The sequence below is a fragment of the Scyliorhinus canicula genome, chromosome 18 (assembly GCF_902713615.1).
Source record: "Scyliorhinus canicula chromosome 18, sScyCan1.1, whole genome shotgun sequence".
In the NCBI taxonomy this organism is placed as follows: Eukaryota; Metazoa; Chordata; class Chondrichthyes; order Carcharhiniformes; family Scyliorhinidae; genus Scyliorhinus; species Scyliorhinus canicula.
Genome location: NC_052163.1, coordinates 113,082,466 through 113,097,006, shown reverse-complemented (window position 1 = coordinate 113,097,006; position 14,541 = coordinate 113,082,466). Strand labels below are relative to the sequence as shown.

Sequence of the window (14,541 nt, the reverse complement as noted above, 5' to 3'; positions counted from 1 at the left end):
GTGGTAGGAGCGGGAAGGTTGAGACCTGACTGCGTAGGAAGTCCCGCGCCTGCAGGTACCTAAAGTCATTCCCTCCCATCAGTTCAAACTTCACCTCCAGTTTCCTCAAGCTGGGAAAGCTCCCTTCTATAAACATATCACCCATCCTCTCGATCCCTGCTCTCTGCCACCTCCAGAACCCTCCATCTTACCTCCCCGGGGGAAACCGGTGATTATTGCAAATTGGAGACCAGACTGATGCTCCCTCTGTTCTCACGTGTCTCCTCCATTGCACCCAGACTCTCAGGGCCGCGGCCACCACGGGGCTGGTGGAGTAGTGTGCCGGCGGGAACGGCAGGGGTGCCGTTACCAATGCCCCCAAACTAGTGCCCTTACAAGACGCTGCCTCTACTCGTTCGCACACTGACCCCACCCCCCCCCCCCCAACCATGCACTTCCTAATCATGGCTATATTCGCCGCCCAGTAATATTACTAAAATTTGGGAATGCCAGCCCACCCTCCCTCCGGCTGCGCTCCAACATCCCCTTTTTAACTCGCGGGGTCTTACCCGCCCATACAAAGCCCGACATCACCTTGTTGACCCGTTTAAAAAAGGATTGAGGAATAATGATGGGGAGACACTGAACCACAAACAGGAATCTCGGGAGAACCGTCATTTTCACTGTCTGCACCCTCCCAGCCACTGACAGCGGGAGCACATTCCACCTCCGAAAATCCTCTTTCATTTGGTCTACTAGTCAGGCCAGATTAAGCTTGTGCAGCCGTTCCCATTCCCGCGCCACCTGGATGCCTAGGTACCGAAAGCATCCCCCTACCACTCTAAACGGCAGCTCCCTCAATCGCCTCTCCTGCCCCCTTGCCTGGATCACGAACATCTCGCTTTTCCCGATGTTCAATTTATAACCAGAAAAACGGCCAAAATCCCCCAGAATTACTTGCACCCCTTCCAATGGGTCTGACACACATGAGTAGATCATCCGCGTGTAGAGAGACTCTGTGGTCTCCCCCCGGACCAGTCCCTTCCAGCCCTTTGAGGCTCTCAGCGCAATTGCCAGCGGTTCTATGGCCAGTGCGAACAACAGCAGGGAGAGGGGGCATCCCTGCCTCGTCCCCCGGTGCAGCCTAAAATAGCCCGATGTCAGCCTGTTCGTCCGAACACTTGCCACGGGGGGCCTGATTGATACAGCAGCCTGACCCAGTCAATGAAGCCCCGCCCAAATCCAAACCACCCCAGTACCTCCCACAGATAATCCCATTCCACCCGGTCAAATGCCTTCTCTGAGTCCATTGCGACCACTACCTCTACGTCCCTACCCTCTGTGGGCATCATGATAACATTCAACAGTCTTCTTCTGTTGGCTGCCAACTGCCTCCCCTTAACAAATCCCGCCTGGTCCTCCCCAATAACATCCAGGACGCAGTCCTCAATCCTTGAGGACAAGATCTTAGCCAACAATTTGGCATCTACATTTAGTAGGGAGATCGGTCTGCAGGACCTGCATTACTCCAGGTCCTTATCCTACTACAGGATCAATGAGATAGTGGCCTGTGACATCATCGGGGGAAACCCCCCCCCCCCCCCCCCCTCTCTCCCTTGCCTTATTAAATGTCCTCATCAGCAGTGATCCCAGTATCCCAGAGAAATTTTTGTAAAACTCCACGGGGTACCCATCGGTCTTGGGGCTTGACCCATCTGCTATCTCTTCCAACCCGATCGGGGCCCCCAACCCTTCTACCAAGTCTTCATCAACCTTCGGGAACATCAGCCCCCCGAAGAATTGCCTCATCCCCTCCGACCCAGCTGGGGGTTCCAACTCATACAGCCTGCTGTAGAATTCCTGGAATGCCTTATTGACCCCAGCTGAATCTCCGACCAGGTTCCCATCTCTGTCCCTTACTTTCCCAATCTCCTTGGCTGCCTCCCGCTTTCAAATCTGCTGCGCAAGCATTCTACTGGCCTTCCCCCCATATTCATAGATCACCCCCCTTGCCTTCCTCAGCTGCTCCATCGCCTTCCCTCTAGTTAACAAGCGAAACTCCACCTGTAGCCTCCGTCGTTCCCTGAGAAGCCCTGTCTCTGGTATCTCCTCATACCTCCTGTCGACCTGTAGAATTTCCTTTATCAGTCGGTCCATCTCTGCTCTGTCTGCCTTCTCCCTGTGGGCCCGTATCGAGATCAGCTCCCCTCGTCCAGCCTCCAGTGCGGGTGCTGGCGACCCTCCTTGCTCACCTGTAGGTGAACCCAGTGCGGGGAATGATCCGAAATCGTGATCGCTGAATACTCAGTGTCCACTACCCACGTCAGTAAAGCCCTGTTCAGGATAAAAAAGTCAATCCGGGAGTACACTTTATGCATGTGCGAGTAGAAGGAAAACTTCACTCTCGGCCGCCCAAATCTCCATGGGTCCATCCCCCACATCTGCTCCATAAACCTCTTTAGCTCCTTTGCCATTGCTGGCACCCTGCCTGTCATTGAGCTAGATCAGTCTAGCCCAGGGTCGATAACTGTGTTGAAGTCCCCCCCCATAAACCAGCTGATACGAATCCAGGTCCGGGATCTTCCCCAACATTCTCCTTATGAACTCCACATTATCCCAATTCGGGGCCTGCACATTCACGAGTACCACCGGCATCCCCTCCAGCTTTCCACTGACCATAATGTACCGACCCCCCACAATTCTAGCTTCGAAAGACACTCGCTTATTAATCAGGATCGCGACCCCTCTAGTCTCAGAGTCCAGCCCCGAGTGGAAAACCTGTCCGACCCATCCCTTCCTTAGTCTGACCTGGTCAGTTACTCCAAGGTGAGTCTCCTGCAACGTTGCCACGTCCGCCTTCAGTCCCCTCAAATGCGCGAACACGCGTGCCCTCTTAACCGGCCCATTTAGCCCTCTTACATTCCATGTGATCAGCCTGGTTGGGGGGCTTCTCGCACCCCCCCCCCTCCCCCAATCAGCCATCACCTTTCTTGGGCCAGTCTCCAGCCCGTGCATCCGCAGGCCCGCCCCTCCAGCAGCCTCCGTCCCCGATCTCCCTATTGTCCCACCGCAAAGGATCTCCCTATTGCTCCCCCCCCCCCCCCCCCCCCCCAGTAACAGCACTATACACACAGCCTCCCCTCCAACAAGCATACCATCTGCCATTGTGTGAAACAGTGACTGAAACAATGTCTGGATTCCCACAGTCAAGAGACTTTTAATATTTTTTACCTCTCTACTACATCATCCAATCAATTAGCACCTAAAACTATGATAAATCAATACTTTATCAGTATTGATAGGGTTTTTATCGGGTAAGAGTTACGGAACCAAGCTGAGTGGAAGGAGCTTAGATTCAGATCAGCCATGATCTAAATTAATGGCAGTACAGGATGAAGGGGCTGAATGGCCTCCTCCTGTTCCGATACAGCAGAAAAGGAGGCCATTCGGCTCATCGTGCCGATGCCAGCTCCCACTACCCCACCCTGTTCCCAGCAGCTCTGCAGCTTGCTGCAATTCAATTCACTTTTCAAAGAAAAAGCAAAATGCTGCAGATGCTGGAAATCTGAAATAAAAACAGAAAGTGCTGGAAAAACCCCAGCAGGTCCAGCAGTGTCTGAGGGAGAGAGAAACCAGATTTCAGCGTGACTCTGCTTCAGCTCCGGGGAAGAGCTGCTGTGGTTTTCCAGCATTATGAAAGTTATTACTGAATCTGCTTCCGCTGCGCTATCAGGCAGCACAGTCCAGTCTTAGCAACTCACTACAACTTGGTGTAAAAGCTTTCTCTTCACATCATACTCTGGGAATTATTTTAATCTGTCTCCCTCTGGTTTACCAACTCTCTCCTTTCTCCTTATTTACTTATCAAAACCCCTTTATGACTTTTTAAAAAAATATTTTATTCCAAACATACTTCAATGTAGCAACATACAGTTTGGGGGGGGGGGGGGTGTTAAATATTAGCACTAGGACAAAAGGGGGAAGCCCCCTATTCTTGTCCAACAGTGCCATGCTGTCTTAAATGCCTATTTGAGACGGAACACAGGGCCTCAGTTGAATATTTCATCCAGAAGATAGCGATAGTGTAGCACTCCTGTCAGCACTGGCACTCATCATGCAGCCTAGATTGGGGGCTTAACTCGCTAAAGCCCCGTGACCTTCTGGCCCAGAAGCAAGAGTGAAACCAACTGAGCCAAGGTGACACATGGCTGAAGTAGTGCAAGGTGATTGGGGGAACAGTCGGGGGGATCGTAGTGCGGTTTGAGGGGGTGGAAATTAAGGCAAACATTAAAGGGGGTCAATGCCCTTCTTACAATGATCATTGTCGAGTCTGAGTGACCTTTGAACTTCATTGTCCTAGTTACTTGTTGTCACATGTCTAAGTATATATCGATAGTCTCTGTGACCTGCTCCTCCTTGATGAATTATCAGGATGAGATGTCGTGGCTGAAAGGTCAACTGAGCTGGGTGAAGAAGGAGAGGAGGGACCTGGAACAGAGTCTGCGCTCCCAGGAATCTCAAGAGGGGGCCGCAATCCTCCTCCTCGCACATTGGCAAGCAGAGCGTGAGGAGTGTCTGCAAGGGAAGCCCATCGCGGACTGCGTTAAGGAGGTATGTCCATAGACGGGCAGCACGGTAGCACAGTGGTTAGCACTGTAGCTGCACAACTCCAGGGTTCCAGGTTCGATTCCCGGCTTGGGTGCGGAGTCTGCATGTTCTCCCCGTGTGTGCGTGGGTTTCCTCCGGGTGCTCCGGTTTCCTCCCACAGTCCAAAGATGTGCAGGTTAGGTGGATTGGCCGTGATAAATTGCCCCTTAGTGTCCAAAGGGGTTGGGTGCGGTTGCTGGGTTACGGGTAAGGGGCGGAGGTGTGGTCTCAAGTAGGGCGCTCTTTCCAAGGGCCTGTGCAGACTCGATGGGCCGAATGGCCTCCTTCTGCACTGCAAATTCTATGGACAGAGATACCAGTTGGCGTCCAGCATTCCGATTAATGCTGCAGCGGCATTCCTGCTCCTGACCACTATCTGCCAGCAAGTGTGAGCGTTTCGGTCTGTGGCTTTGACAGGATGCTCGGTAAGACATCCTGCCGACATTCACTTTGGTCTGGCAAACGAAACCTGTCCACGTGACGACACTGCCGTAGGTGACTGCTGGATCCCCCCAGTGGGTCCGAGTCAGAGATCGTATATCAGGGGCAGGAAGAAAGTGAAAACAACAAAATTAAAACGGAGCAGTCAGAATTGTATACTCTTAGCTGAGTTTCTCGTCAAGGTCTGATTGACTCTGCTCCATTTTCAGGAAACTCCACCAGCATCAGAAGCTCTTGCAATCTGCGGTGACCAGCGAGTGTCTGAACTCACTGCAGCCTCCACACGGTAAGCACAGAATACACTAGACATTGAGGTGACCCGCAAATTAAATCACTACAGAGATGGACAGTGTACCTATTGATTATCCCAGTTTGATAGAGAGGGAGTTTAAACTCTGAGAGTCAGAACAGACTGGAGGTAGTTCTCAAGTCTCCAGAGCACGAGACTGGCCCTGTGGATTATTTGTCCACTGTCATGACCACTATGCCACCGTCTCCCCTAAATACAGCTCCAACAACACTTTTGAAGCTTGACACCATCCAGGACAAAGCAGCCCGCATAATTGGTACCCAGTCCACAAACATCCACTCCCTCCAATATCGATGCACAGTGGCAGCCGTGTGTACACATCGACAAGACGCGTTGCAGGGACTCACCAAGACTCCTTCGACAGCTCCTTTCAAGCTTTCCGCTATCATCGGGAAGAACAAGATACCTGGGAACATCATCACCTGCAGGTTTCCTTCAAAGCCACACACCATCCCAACTTGGAAATATATCGCCGTTCCTTCACTGCCGCTGGGTCAAAATGCTAGAGCTCCCAATAGCATTTTGGGTGGACTTACTATGGACTGACTGTAGCGGTTCAAGAAGGCCACCTTCTCGGAGCAATGAAGGATGAGCCATAAATGCTGGCCTGGCCAGCGGCGTCCACATTCCTTAAATGAATACTTTTTAAAAACTCACCCAGACAAGTGTATTCCATCACATTCCTGACTTGTAGATGGTGAACAAGATTTGGGGAGTCAGGAGGTGAGTTACTCTCTGCAGAACACCCAGTTTCTTGACCTGCTCTTGTAACTAGAGTATTTATATTGTTAGTCCAGTTCAGTTTCTGGTCAATGGTGACCCCCAAGATGATAATGGCAGGAGATTCAATTATTGTAATGCCATTGAAAATCAAGAGGAGGTGGTTAGACTCTCCCTTGTTGGAAATGGTCATCACCTGGCACTTGTGTTGGAGTGACTTTTACTTACCGATTGCCTTGCTGGTTGCTGACTCTGTACCTTCCATAGGGAGCAAGACTGTTTCTGACTTGGAGCAGAGATTACCCCACAGAGAAGGTCGATAACATTTGCTCCACGTGATCTCATGTACAGGTTTCCATTGCCCGAGAGGGCCAAGAGAGAATTTTCACAAATAATTATTCCCAATTCGGCCCTGGCTTTTGCTTTTTGAGTCTTTTGTGTCCTCCCCAAGGGGGCTAAATGGCAGGAGAGAGGAGAGAGTGATCATCATTGTGTGCAGGGGATATTTGAATGACCAGCCGGGCTATTAACATCTCTCAATTTTAAATGTTATTTGCATTCCCTTGAGGGTTATCCTGCCATCTCCAGCGGTGTAAAGGAAGTACAGAGTAAGGTGACCATTATTAGTGAGGCAGTAAGTCATCTTGTTGCGCTTAACCCTCCCCCCACAGTCTGCCCCTGGGTGACATTATATGTAGCTCCCAGCTGAACTACCATCAATTTATTCAGGATGCTTAACCCTACCTTCTCCATCATCTCTCCTGAATCTGATCCATTCTGAATATGTTCCCTAACAACAGGAGGAGGTCACTTTCTTCACCCCTTCATTGCCTCTTATGTATCACAATGCCTGTCTGACATCCAGTATCGGAGCAGAAATATTCCACGACCAAATACTGCGAAGGCTGAAGTCATTGCTCACCAAGGGCTGAGGAGCAATATAAAACAAAAAGAAAAAGCTGATACAAAGTAGTGATGATCCTCTGAACTGGGAGTGTTATAAAGACCCATAGCTCTTTGAATAAAAATTGTACCTGTCCTTGGAGTGTTTGATGGAGACAGTGTAGAGGGAGTTTTGCTCTGTATCTAGCCCTGTGCTGTACCTGTCCTGGGAGTGTTTGTTGGGGACAGTGTAGAGGGAGCTTTACTCTGTATCTAACCCCGTGCTGTACCTGCCCTGGGAGTGTTTGATGGGGACAGTGTAGAGGGAGCTTTACTCTGTATCTAACCCCATGCTGTATCTGTCCTGGGAGTGTTTGATGGGGGACAGTGTAGAGGGAGCTTTACTCTGTATCTAACCCCGTGCTGTACCAGTCCTGGGAGTGTTTGATGTGGACAGTGTAGAGGGAGCTTTACTCTGTATCTAACCCTGAGCTGTACCTGCCCTGGGAGTGTTTGTTGGGGACAGTGTAGAGGGAGTTTACTCTGTATCTAACCCTGTGCTGTACATGTCCTGGGAGTGTTTGTTGGGGACAGCGTAGAGGGAGCTTTACTCTGTATCTAACCCTATGCTGCGCCTGTCCTGGGAGTGTTTGATGGGGACAGTGCAGAGGGAGTTTACTCTGTATCTAACCCCGTGCTGTACCTGTCCTGGGAGTGTTTGATGGGGACAGTATTGAGATACAGGCCCCCTCTTGGGTACCCACTCACTGAGTACAGTTGTTGTGTTTAACATGATGTTTGTGAAAGTTTCATGCGTAAAACTGATGTGAATTGTTTCACAGAGAGAAACAGCTGAGAGAACATATCGAGGAGCTGGTGACATCACTGGAAAAACTGATAAGAAACAATAATATTGAGAAGGATCAGTCCGAGGAACTAACCAGTGAGCTGAAGAAAACATACAGGTATCTGGGGAAACAGGGTGAATGGGCGAAAAAGGGGGCTGCTTATCTTTTTTTTAATAAATGTTTTTTTATTGGGTTTTTGAACAAGGTATATTTACCGTTATGTACACAGGATAAGAAATATATATGTATACACACACACACACATATATAGAAGAGAAGGGCACATCCAAACATACCAAAGAAAAGAAAATAGTACATAGTAAAAAAAAATACAATAAAAAACAAAATAGAATAACTGGTGGGGTATTGTGCACCAGCTCAACAGCAGCAACTCTGTACACCTGGCAAAATTATTTACAACACGTAAGTAGGCGGCTGTTTGCCAGGGGGTGGGGAGATTGGGGAGGCAAATATACATATATACGTCCGTGTGCCGGAGAGAGCATTACAGTGGGCGATACTCGGCTGTGTTTCGTGTTGTTGTCACTTGCTTCTCCCGGACGGATCTCGCTGCCGTCTTGCGCTCGCCTCCGCTTCTGACGTTCCTCCCGTCTTCTGTCTCTATTCTCCTCGTTCCCTGCTGGAGATGCCATGCTCTTTTTGTATCCCGTGCCTTCCTTCTGGCTCTCATTACCCTGCCTCCCCCCACCTCCCTGGTTCTCCTCTTGTTCCCTACCTCTTCCCTCTCCACCCCCCCCCACCCTGTGGTTTGCCTTTCTTTCCTCAGGCTTAGCTGTCTCTCTTCCCCCCCCCCCCCCCCCCCCCCCCCCCCCCCCGGCTGCTTATCTTTTATGTACACCAGAACCATGCGCATCATGTTCTAGCCGTGGTCGAACCGCACAACGTCTGCAGGTCTGAGCGTGGAGATAGTGGTTATATTCCTGCCACGTTCAACAAGCTCAACAGCTGATGAGGACCAAGGGGCAGGGGTTCAACCAGACTTCACTTCCTTTGATCTTTCATTCCCTTTCCCAATCTTCTCAATCCTTCTTATGTCCAGTAATCTGGATCTGAATCTACACAGGAACAGGAGGAAGCCACATTCATCCCCTCTATCCTGTCCCACCAATTAGATCATTGTTAGATCCCCCCCTCCCCCGAGGAAATAGTTTCTCTTGACCCTATCAAATACTATAATCATCCTAAACAACTCTGATAGGTCGCCCCTTCATCCTCTAAACCCGAGGGGATACAAGGTTATTGAACCTGGCCTCATAATTAAACCCTTTTGGCTCTGGTATCACTGTGAATCTGTACTGTACCCCCTGCCAAGGCAAATATCTCCTTTGTGAGGTGCATTGCCCAGAACGGAACACAGTTCCTCTAGACAATGATATCATCCCGTTATATTCCAATCCCCTTCAGATAAAAGCTAATGGAACGATCGCCTTTAAGATAATTTTGTACCTGTCCACCTACCATTTTGTGTAGTTTCTGAATTGAATGATCAGATTGAATAATTGCTTTGATTAAAACTCTCATTTCCTTGGGACAGCAACTTGTCAACTGCGTACAGAAACACAAAGAGGAAGTACGAGAACCAGCTGAGCAAACTAGAGTCGCAGGTCAGCACCATGTCGGAGCGACACGCTGCGCAGATACAATCTCTGGAGGGGAGAGCGAGGAGGCTTCAAGAGGAGCTGGACAATGCCAACGGCACACCATTGTAACAGAGATCTCAGAATCAGGACAATCCCCCGGCCTTCTGCATTTCCACAAACGTTTATGAAAATCTTTGGCGTCGAGAGAGCATTTATACAGAACTTACCCACGAGGGGGTGAAATGGATGGGTAGATTCCACGCTAGGGGAAAAGAGTGTACGTGGGCTGTGGGAGGAGATCACATGGTTGGGTGGAATCCATGGCAGAGCAGAATCCATGACAGCAGGGCAGAGCATATCCTAACTTGGTAAGGATTGGATTTAATGGCCTGAATGGTCTCTTTTCATTCAGTGCTTTTCCCAAAGCTCATTGTGAATCTAGGGTAAATCGGTTTCCCAGTTCTCACTTTCCAATGAGATCTCTATTCGGTCTATTTCAGTCTTGCACGAAAGTGATTTTATACTACGACTGTTTTACCGAACTTCTTCAGTCGCCATAGGCATGAGATACTCTTTTAAGGCTTCGTATAATTCAGGTAAATTATATAAATATTACAAGGGGTTTATGATGTGGTTGGGTAACTTTTCAGAGGGGGCATCTCATCGCATCAAATCCCACAACCTGTGGAAGAATTTAAATGCTCGCAATTTATCAGGAAAGTTAATCCTTAAACTTTTGGGAGTGTGCAAATTTCCATTGTAAATCCAAGTGCAAAATAAAACCCCAAATTCAGGTACACAACGAAAGTGATGTTAGAGGATTCAGTGGACAGTGAGGGAGAATGTGCACAAACAAATAATAGATTCCCAGGGCAGCACGGCAGCGGAGTGGGTTAGCCCTGCTGCCTCACGGCGCCGAGGTCCCAGGTTTGATCCTGGCTCTGGGTCACTGTCAGTGTGGAGTTTGCACATTCTCCCCGTGTTTGCGTGGGTTTCGCCCCCACAACCCAAAGATGTGCAGGGTCGGTGGATTGGCCACGCTAAATTGCCCCTTAATTGGAATAGAAAAATGAATTGGGTACTCTAAATTTATTTTTTAAAATAATGGATTCCCTCCAAAGTTCTTTTCTCTATTTTCTTTTGTATTTACACAATCGAATTGAAGGCCGACATTCGGCTTATCGTGTCTGTGTTAACTCTGGAAAAAACTATTGAATTAGTCACACTCTCCCAATAAATGTTCCCTTTTTCAGCATTGATCCTCAGAAGTTATTATTGAATCGGCTTCTCTTTCAGACATTCCACATCACAACCTGCTGGGTTGATACATTTTTCCTCCCACCCGCATTCCCTCCTCCCTCTGGTGCTTTTGGAAATGAATCTTAAATCTGTGTCCCTCTCTGTTTTTTTCCTTCATGAGATGTGGGCGTCACTGGGCGAGGCCAGCATTTGATGCCATTCCTAATTGCCCTCGAAACAAGTGATTTGGGGGGGACGACACGGTGGCGCAGTGGTTAGCGCTGCTGCCAACGGCACCGAGGACCCGGGTTCGATCCCGGCCCCGGGCCAATCTGTGTGCAGTTTGCACATTCTCCCCCTGCCTGCGTGGGTTTCTCCCCCACAGCCCAAAGATGTGCAGGTTAGGTGGATTGCCCCTTAATTAGAAAAAAATAATAATTGGCTACTCTAAATTCATTAAAAAAATAAATATAAACGAGTGATTTGCCACGCCATTTTAAGAGGGCAGTTGCCGTGGGTCTGCATGTCACAGGTGGCCAGACCATGCAAAAACGGCAGATTTGCTTCCCTAAAAGGACATTCGTGAACCGGATGTACCCAATACATTGTTTCGAATTAAGGGCAATTTAGCGTGGCCAGTCCACCTACCCTGCACATCTTTCGGTTGTGGGGGTGAAACCCACGCAGACACGGGGACAATGTGCAAACTCCACACGGACAGTGACCCAGAGCCAGGATCGAACCTGGGACCTCGGCCGCCGTGGCTGCCCTTTGATGACCATTACTGAGATTAGCTTTCAGTGCCAGATTTTATTAATTGAATTTAAATTCCACCAGTCCCCAGATCAATGAAACAAAAACAAAATACTGTGGATGCTGGAAATCTGAAATGAAATCTGTCCTTCGGGCAGCAGGGTAGCATGGTGGTAGGGCAGCAGGGTGGTAGGGCAGCAGGGTAGCATGGTGGTTAGCATAAATGCTTCACAGCTCCAGGGTCCCAGGTTCGATTCCCGGCTGGGTCACTGTCTGTGCGGAGTCTGTACGTCCTCCCCGTGTGCGCGTGGGTTTCCTCCGGGTGCTCCGGTTTCCTCCCACAGTCCAAAGATGTGCGGGTTAGGTGGATTGGCCATGCTAAATTGCCCGTAGTGTCCTAATAGTAAGGTTAGGGGGGGGGGAGGGTTGTTGGGTTACGGGTATAGGGTGGATGCGTGGGTTTGGGTAACGTGATCATTGTTCGGCACAACATCGAGGGCCGAAGGGCCTGTTCTGTGCTGTACTGTTCTATGTTCTAGAACAGAGAATGCTGGAATCATAAACCCAGCAGGTCTGGCAGGATCTGGGAAGAGAGAAACTCTACACAGATGCTGCCAGATCTGTGGTGTCATTCCAGCATTCTCTGGATCATACTACCGCTATACCATCTCCCCACAGGCTCCGGAGCCCGCTGCCACTGGAAACACCTACTCCTTATTTATTCTCCTGATGACTTAGAACATCTCTCCTCTGCTCGAAGGAAAATTATCCAAAGATGCGTACTCCTCTCTACATCGAAGCTACCGCTAGGTTAATTGGAGTAAGTTGATAAAGAAAGATGGTCTGGGCGCCAGTGAGGTAGCAGCCGTGCTGTAGGGGCGTTGAGTGTTGGATTAGGCGAGCTGTCTCATGGTCAGAATAATTGAGTGATTTGGAGGGAGAGGGGCTCTCTAGGGATTTCAGCTGCAGCTTCCTCTCCAATAATAACAATAATCTTTATTATTGTCACAAGTAGACTTACGTTAACACTGCAATGAAGTTAAGTGAAAAGCCCCGTGTCGCCACACTACGGCGCCTATTCGGGTACACGGAGGGGAGAATTTAAAATGTCCAATTCACCTAACAAGCCATCTTTCAGGACTTGTGGGAGGAAACCTGAGCACCTCATGCAGACACGTGAGAACATGCAGACTCCGCAGACAGTGACGCAAGCCGCGAATCGAACCACTGTGCTGCCATGCCGCCTACTCACACATTCCATCAAGAACCACCTCGCGATCTAAACCGTGAGCCCATGGCACATGTTCCAGTTAAATCCTCACTCCCAGGACCATTTTTATATTTTTGTAATTATAAAAATTTTATAACCCAAGGTTTAATTTAATAATAAGGGAAACAAAATCTTCCAAAACTAAAATGCTAGGTTGACACTGTGCTGAGGGAGTGCTGCACTGTCAGAGATGCTGTCTTTCCAACGAGATGTTTAGCAAAGGCCTAGTCTGCCTACTGGGGTGGATGCAAAAAGTTGCATTGCACGATTTTAAAGATCAGGGCAGAGCAGAGCAGGGTGTCCTCAGACCAACATATATTCCTCAAACACCATCACAAGAACATTGAAGTGATGTACAACTGTGCACAGCAAGCTCCCACAAACCATAGTGTGATAATGACCAATCACCTGTTTAAGGTCTTGATTGAGGGGTAGATACTGGCCCTCAGATACCTCTCCTGTTCTTCTTCAAAATAAGTTACATCCAGGATCTTGATTTAACATCTCATCCGAAACATACTAGGGACTTGTACTGCACTAGTGTCAGTCTGGAGTTGTGTGTTCAAGGCCTCGAATGGGTCTTGAATCCACAACCTTCTGACTCAAAAGATGAGTACACCATCAACTGAGCCACAGCAGACACCTCGGAAACATTTTACCCCCACGTACTCTCTCAAAACACCTTAAAAACAAAGTGTTCATGAGATCAAACTAATAATTCATTTGATAAAATGGAGAGCTTCAAATACTAGATAAAACATTTATTATTGTGACTTTCCGCAAAAATGATCAAACTTTCAGGAGCTTTGCTTATGAAAATACAATATTAAAATCATATTTAAAAAAACACAGGCAAAACTTTAAAACTACCCCTTGGAACAGCATTCAACAATTGGATCCAGTGACCCAAACTATAAAGTGGATGGAAACAGATCGAGGGGCAAGACATTCAAGATGAAAAGGAATCCCATAAGTCTTCTGATACCCATCTGTGAACTGTGGTGAAAGTTATCCGTTGGCTCTAGTCACTTTGCTGTGGGATTCTTGAGCATCTGTACACAACAGTTGATAAGTTTAAGCAGTTCACTTCGGACATGGGCAGCAGTTGTTGTCTTGCTCAGTCCAAAGGAACATCAGGAGCCCCCCCCCCCCCCCCCGGAATAAAGATTTTTTAAATGACCCACAAGAGCTTAATTTGGGAGCCAGATGTCCAGATCTCCCTCTTGATGCTCACCAATCCTCCTGCATCTTGTTGGAGTCCTCGGGCTGATTACTGAGCTGCTGCAGATTGGGGAAGTTGAAGTTGGGCTGGTTGATCTTCTCCAGGAAGGAGGTGAGCAGGCGTTTGTTGAGGTGGTCTGTTTGAGTGAGCTCCAGTTCCCCCTCTGGCCCATGTCTGCTCTCCTCTGGCTCTCCTTCGGTTGGCCTCTGCTCTTCGTCCCCAGCCTTCCTGTGGCCCAGGTTGAGGCTTGTTTGAAGGGCTACATTTTCCATCTCCTTGTGTCTCTTGGCGTCATTGCTGCTGGGAGGCCTGGAGCCCTCTTGTGCGTCACCCTTGCTCATGTCTTCCTCCATTGTCCTCTCCATTTCCAGCCAGGGCGAGGCCAGTGCCGCTGTCAATAAAGTTTGTTGAAATGGGCGCCATCTCTGTGCGGGGCGAAACGACCGGAAGTGCTCAAATAAAACTTCCAAGGGAACAGAAACATCTATTTGTTGCGAGGGAAGCAAAATATGACCCATGTTAATCATTCTTCTCGAGATTTTTTTTTCATTTATTCAGAAAAAGTAAACTTTTGATTTAATTTTTACAATAGGAAGTTGTTCATCTTATGTCACCAGCAATTAGAAAAT

The 14,541-nt window shown here is 48.8% G+C and overlaps 1 protein-coding gene across 2 annotated transcripts in view; it reads left to right on the top strand.

Annotated features, from left to right (window-relative positions):
* LOC119953110 (colorectal mutant cancer protein-like) overlaps positions 1-10,687 on the top strand; it is a 57,780-nt gene extending 47,093 nt beyond the window's left edge. For both annotated transcript variants that reach the window (XM_038776962.1, XM_038776960.1), the window contains exons 12-15: positions 4,411-4,590; positions 5,277-5,353; positions 7,822-7,944; positions 9,383-10,687. In XM_038776962.1, coding sequence (XP_038632890.1) covers positions 4,411-4,590; positions 5,277-5,353; positions 7,822-7,944; positions 9,383-9,557 — 555 coding nt within the window. In that variant the 3' untranslated portion in view covers positions 9,558-10,687. The remainder of the gene's footprint in view (positions 1-4,410; positions 4,591-5,276; positions 5,354-7,821; positions 7,945-9,382) is intronic.
* The last annotated feature ends 3,854 nt before the right edge of the window (positions 10,688-14,541 follow it).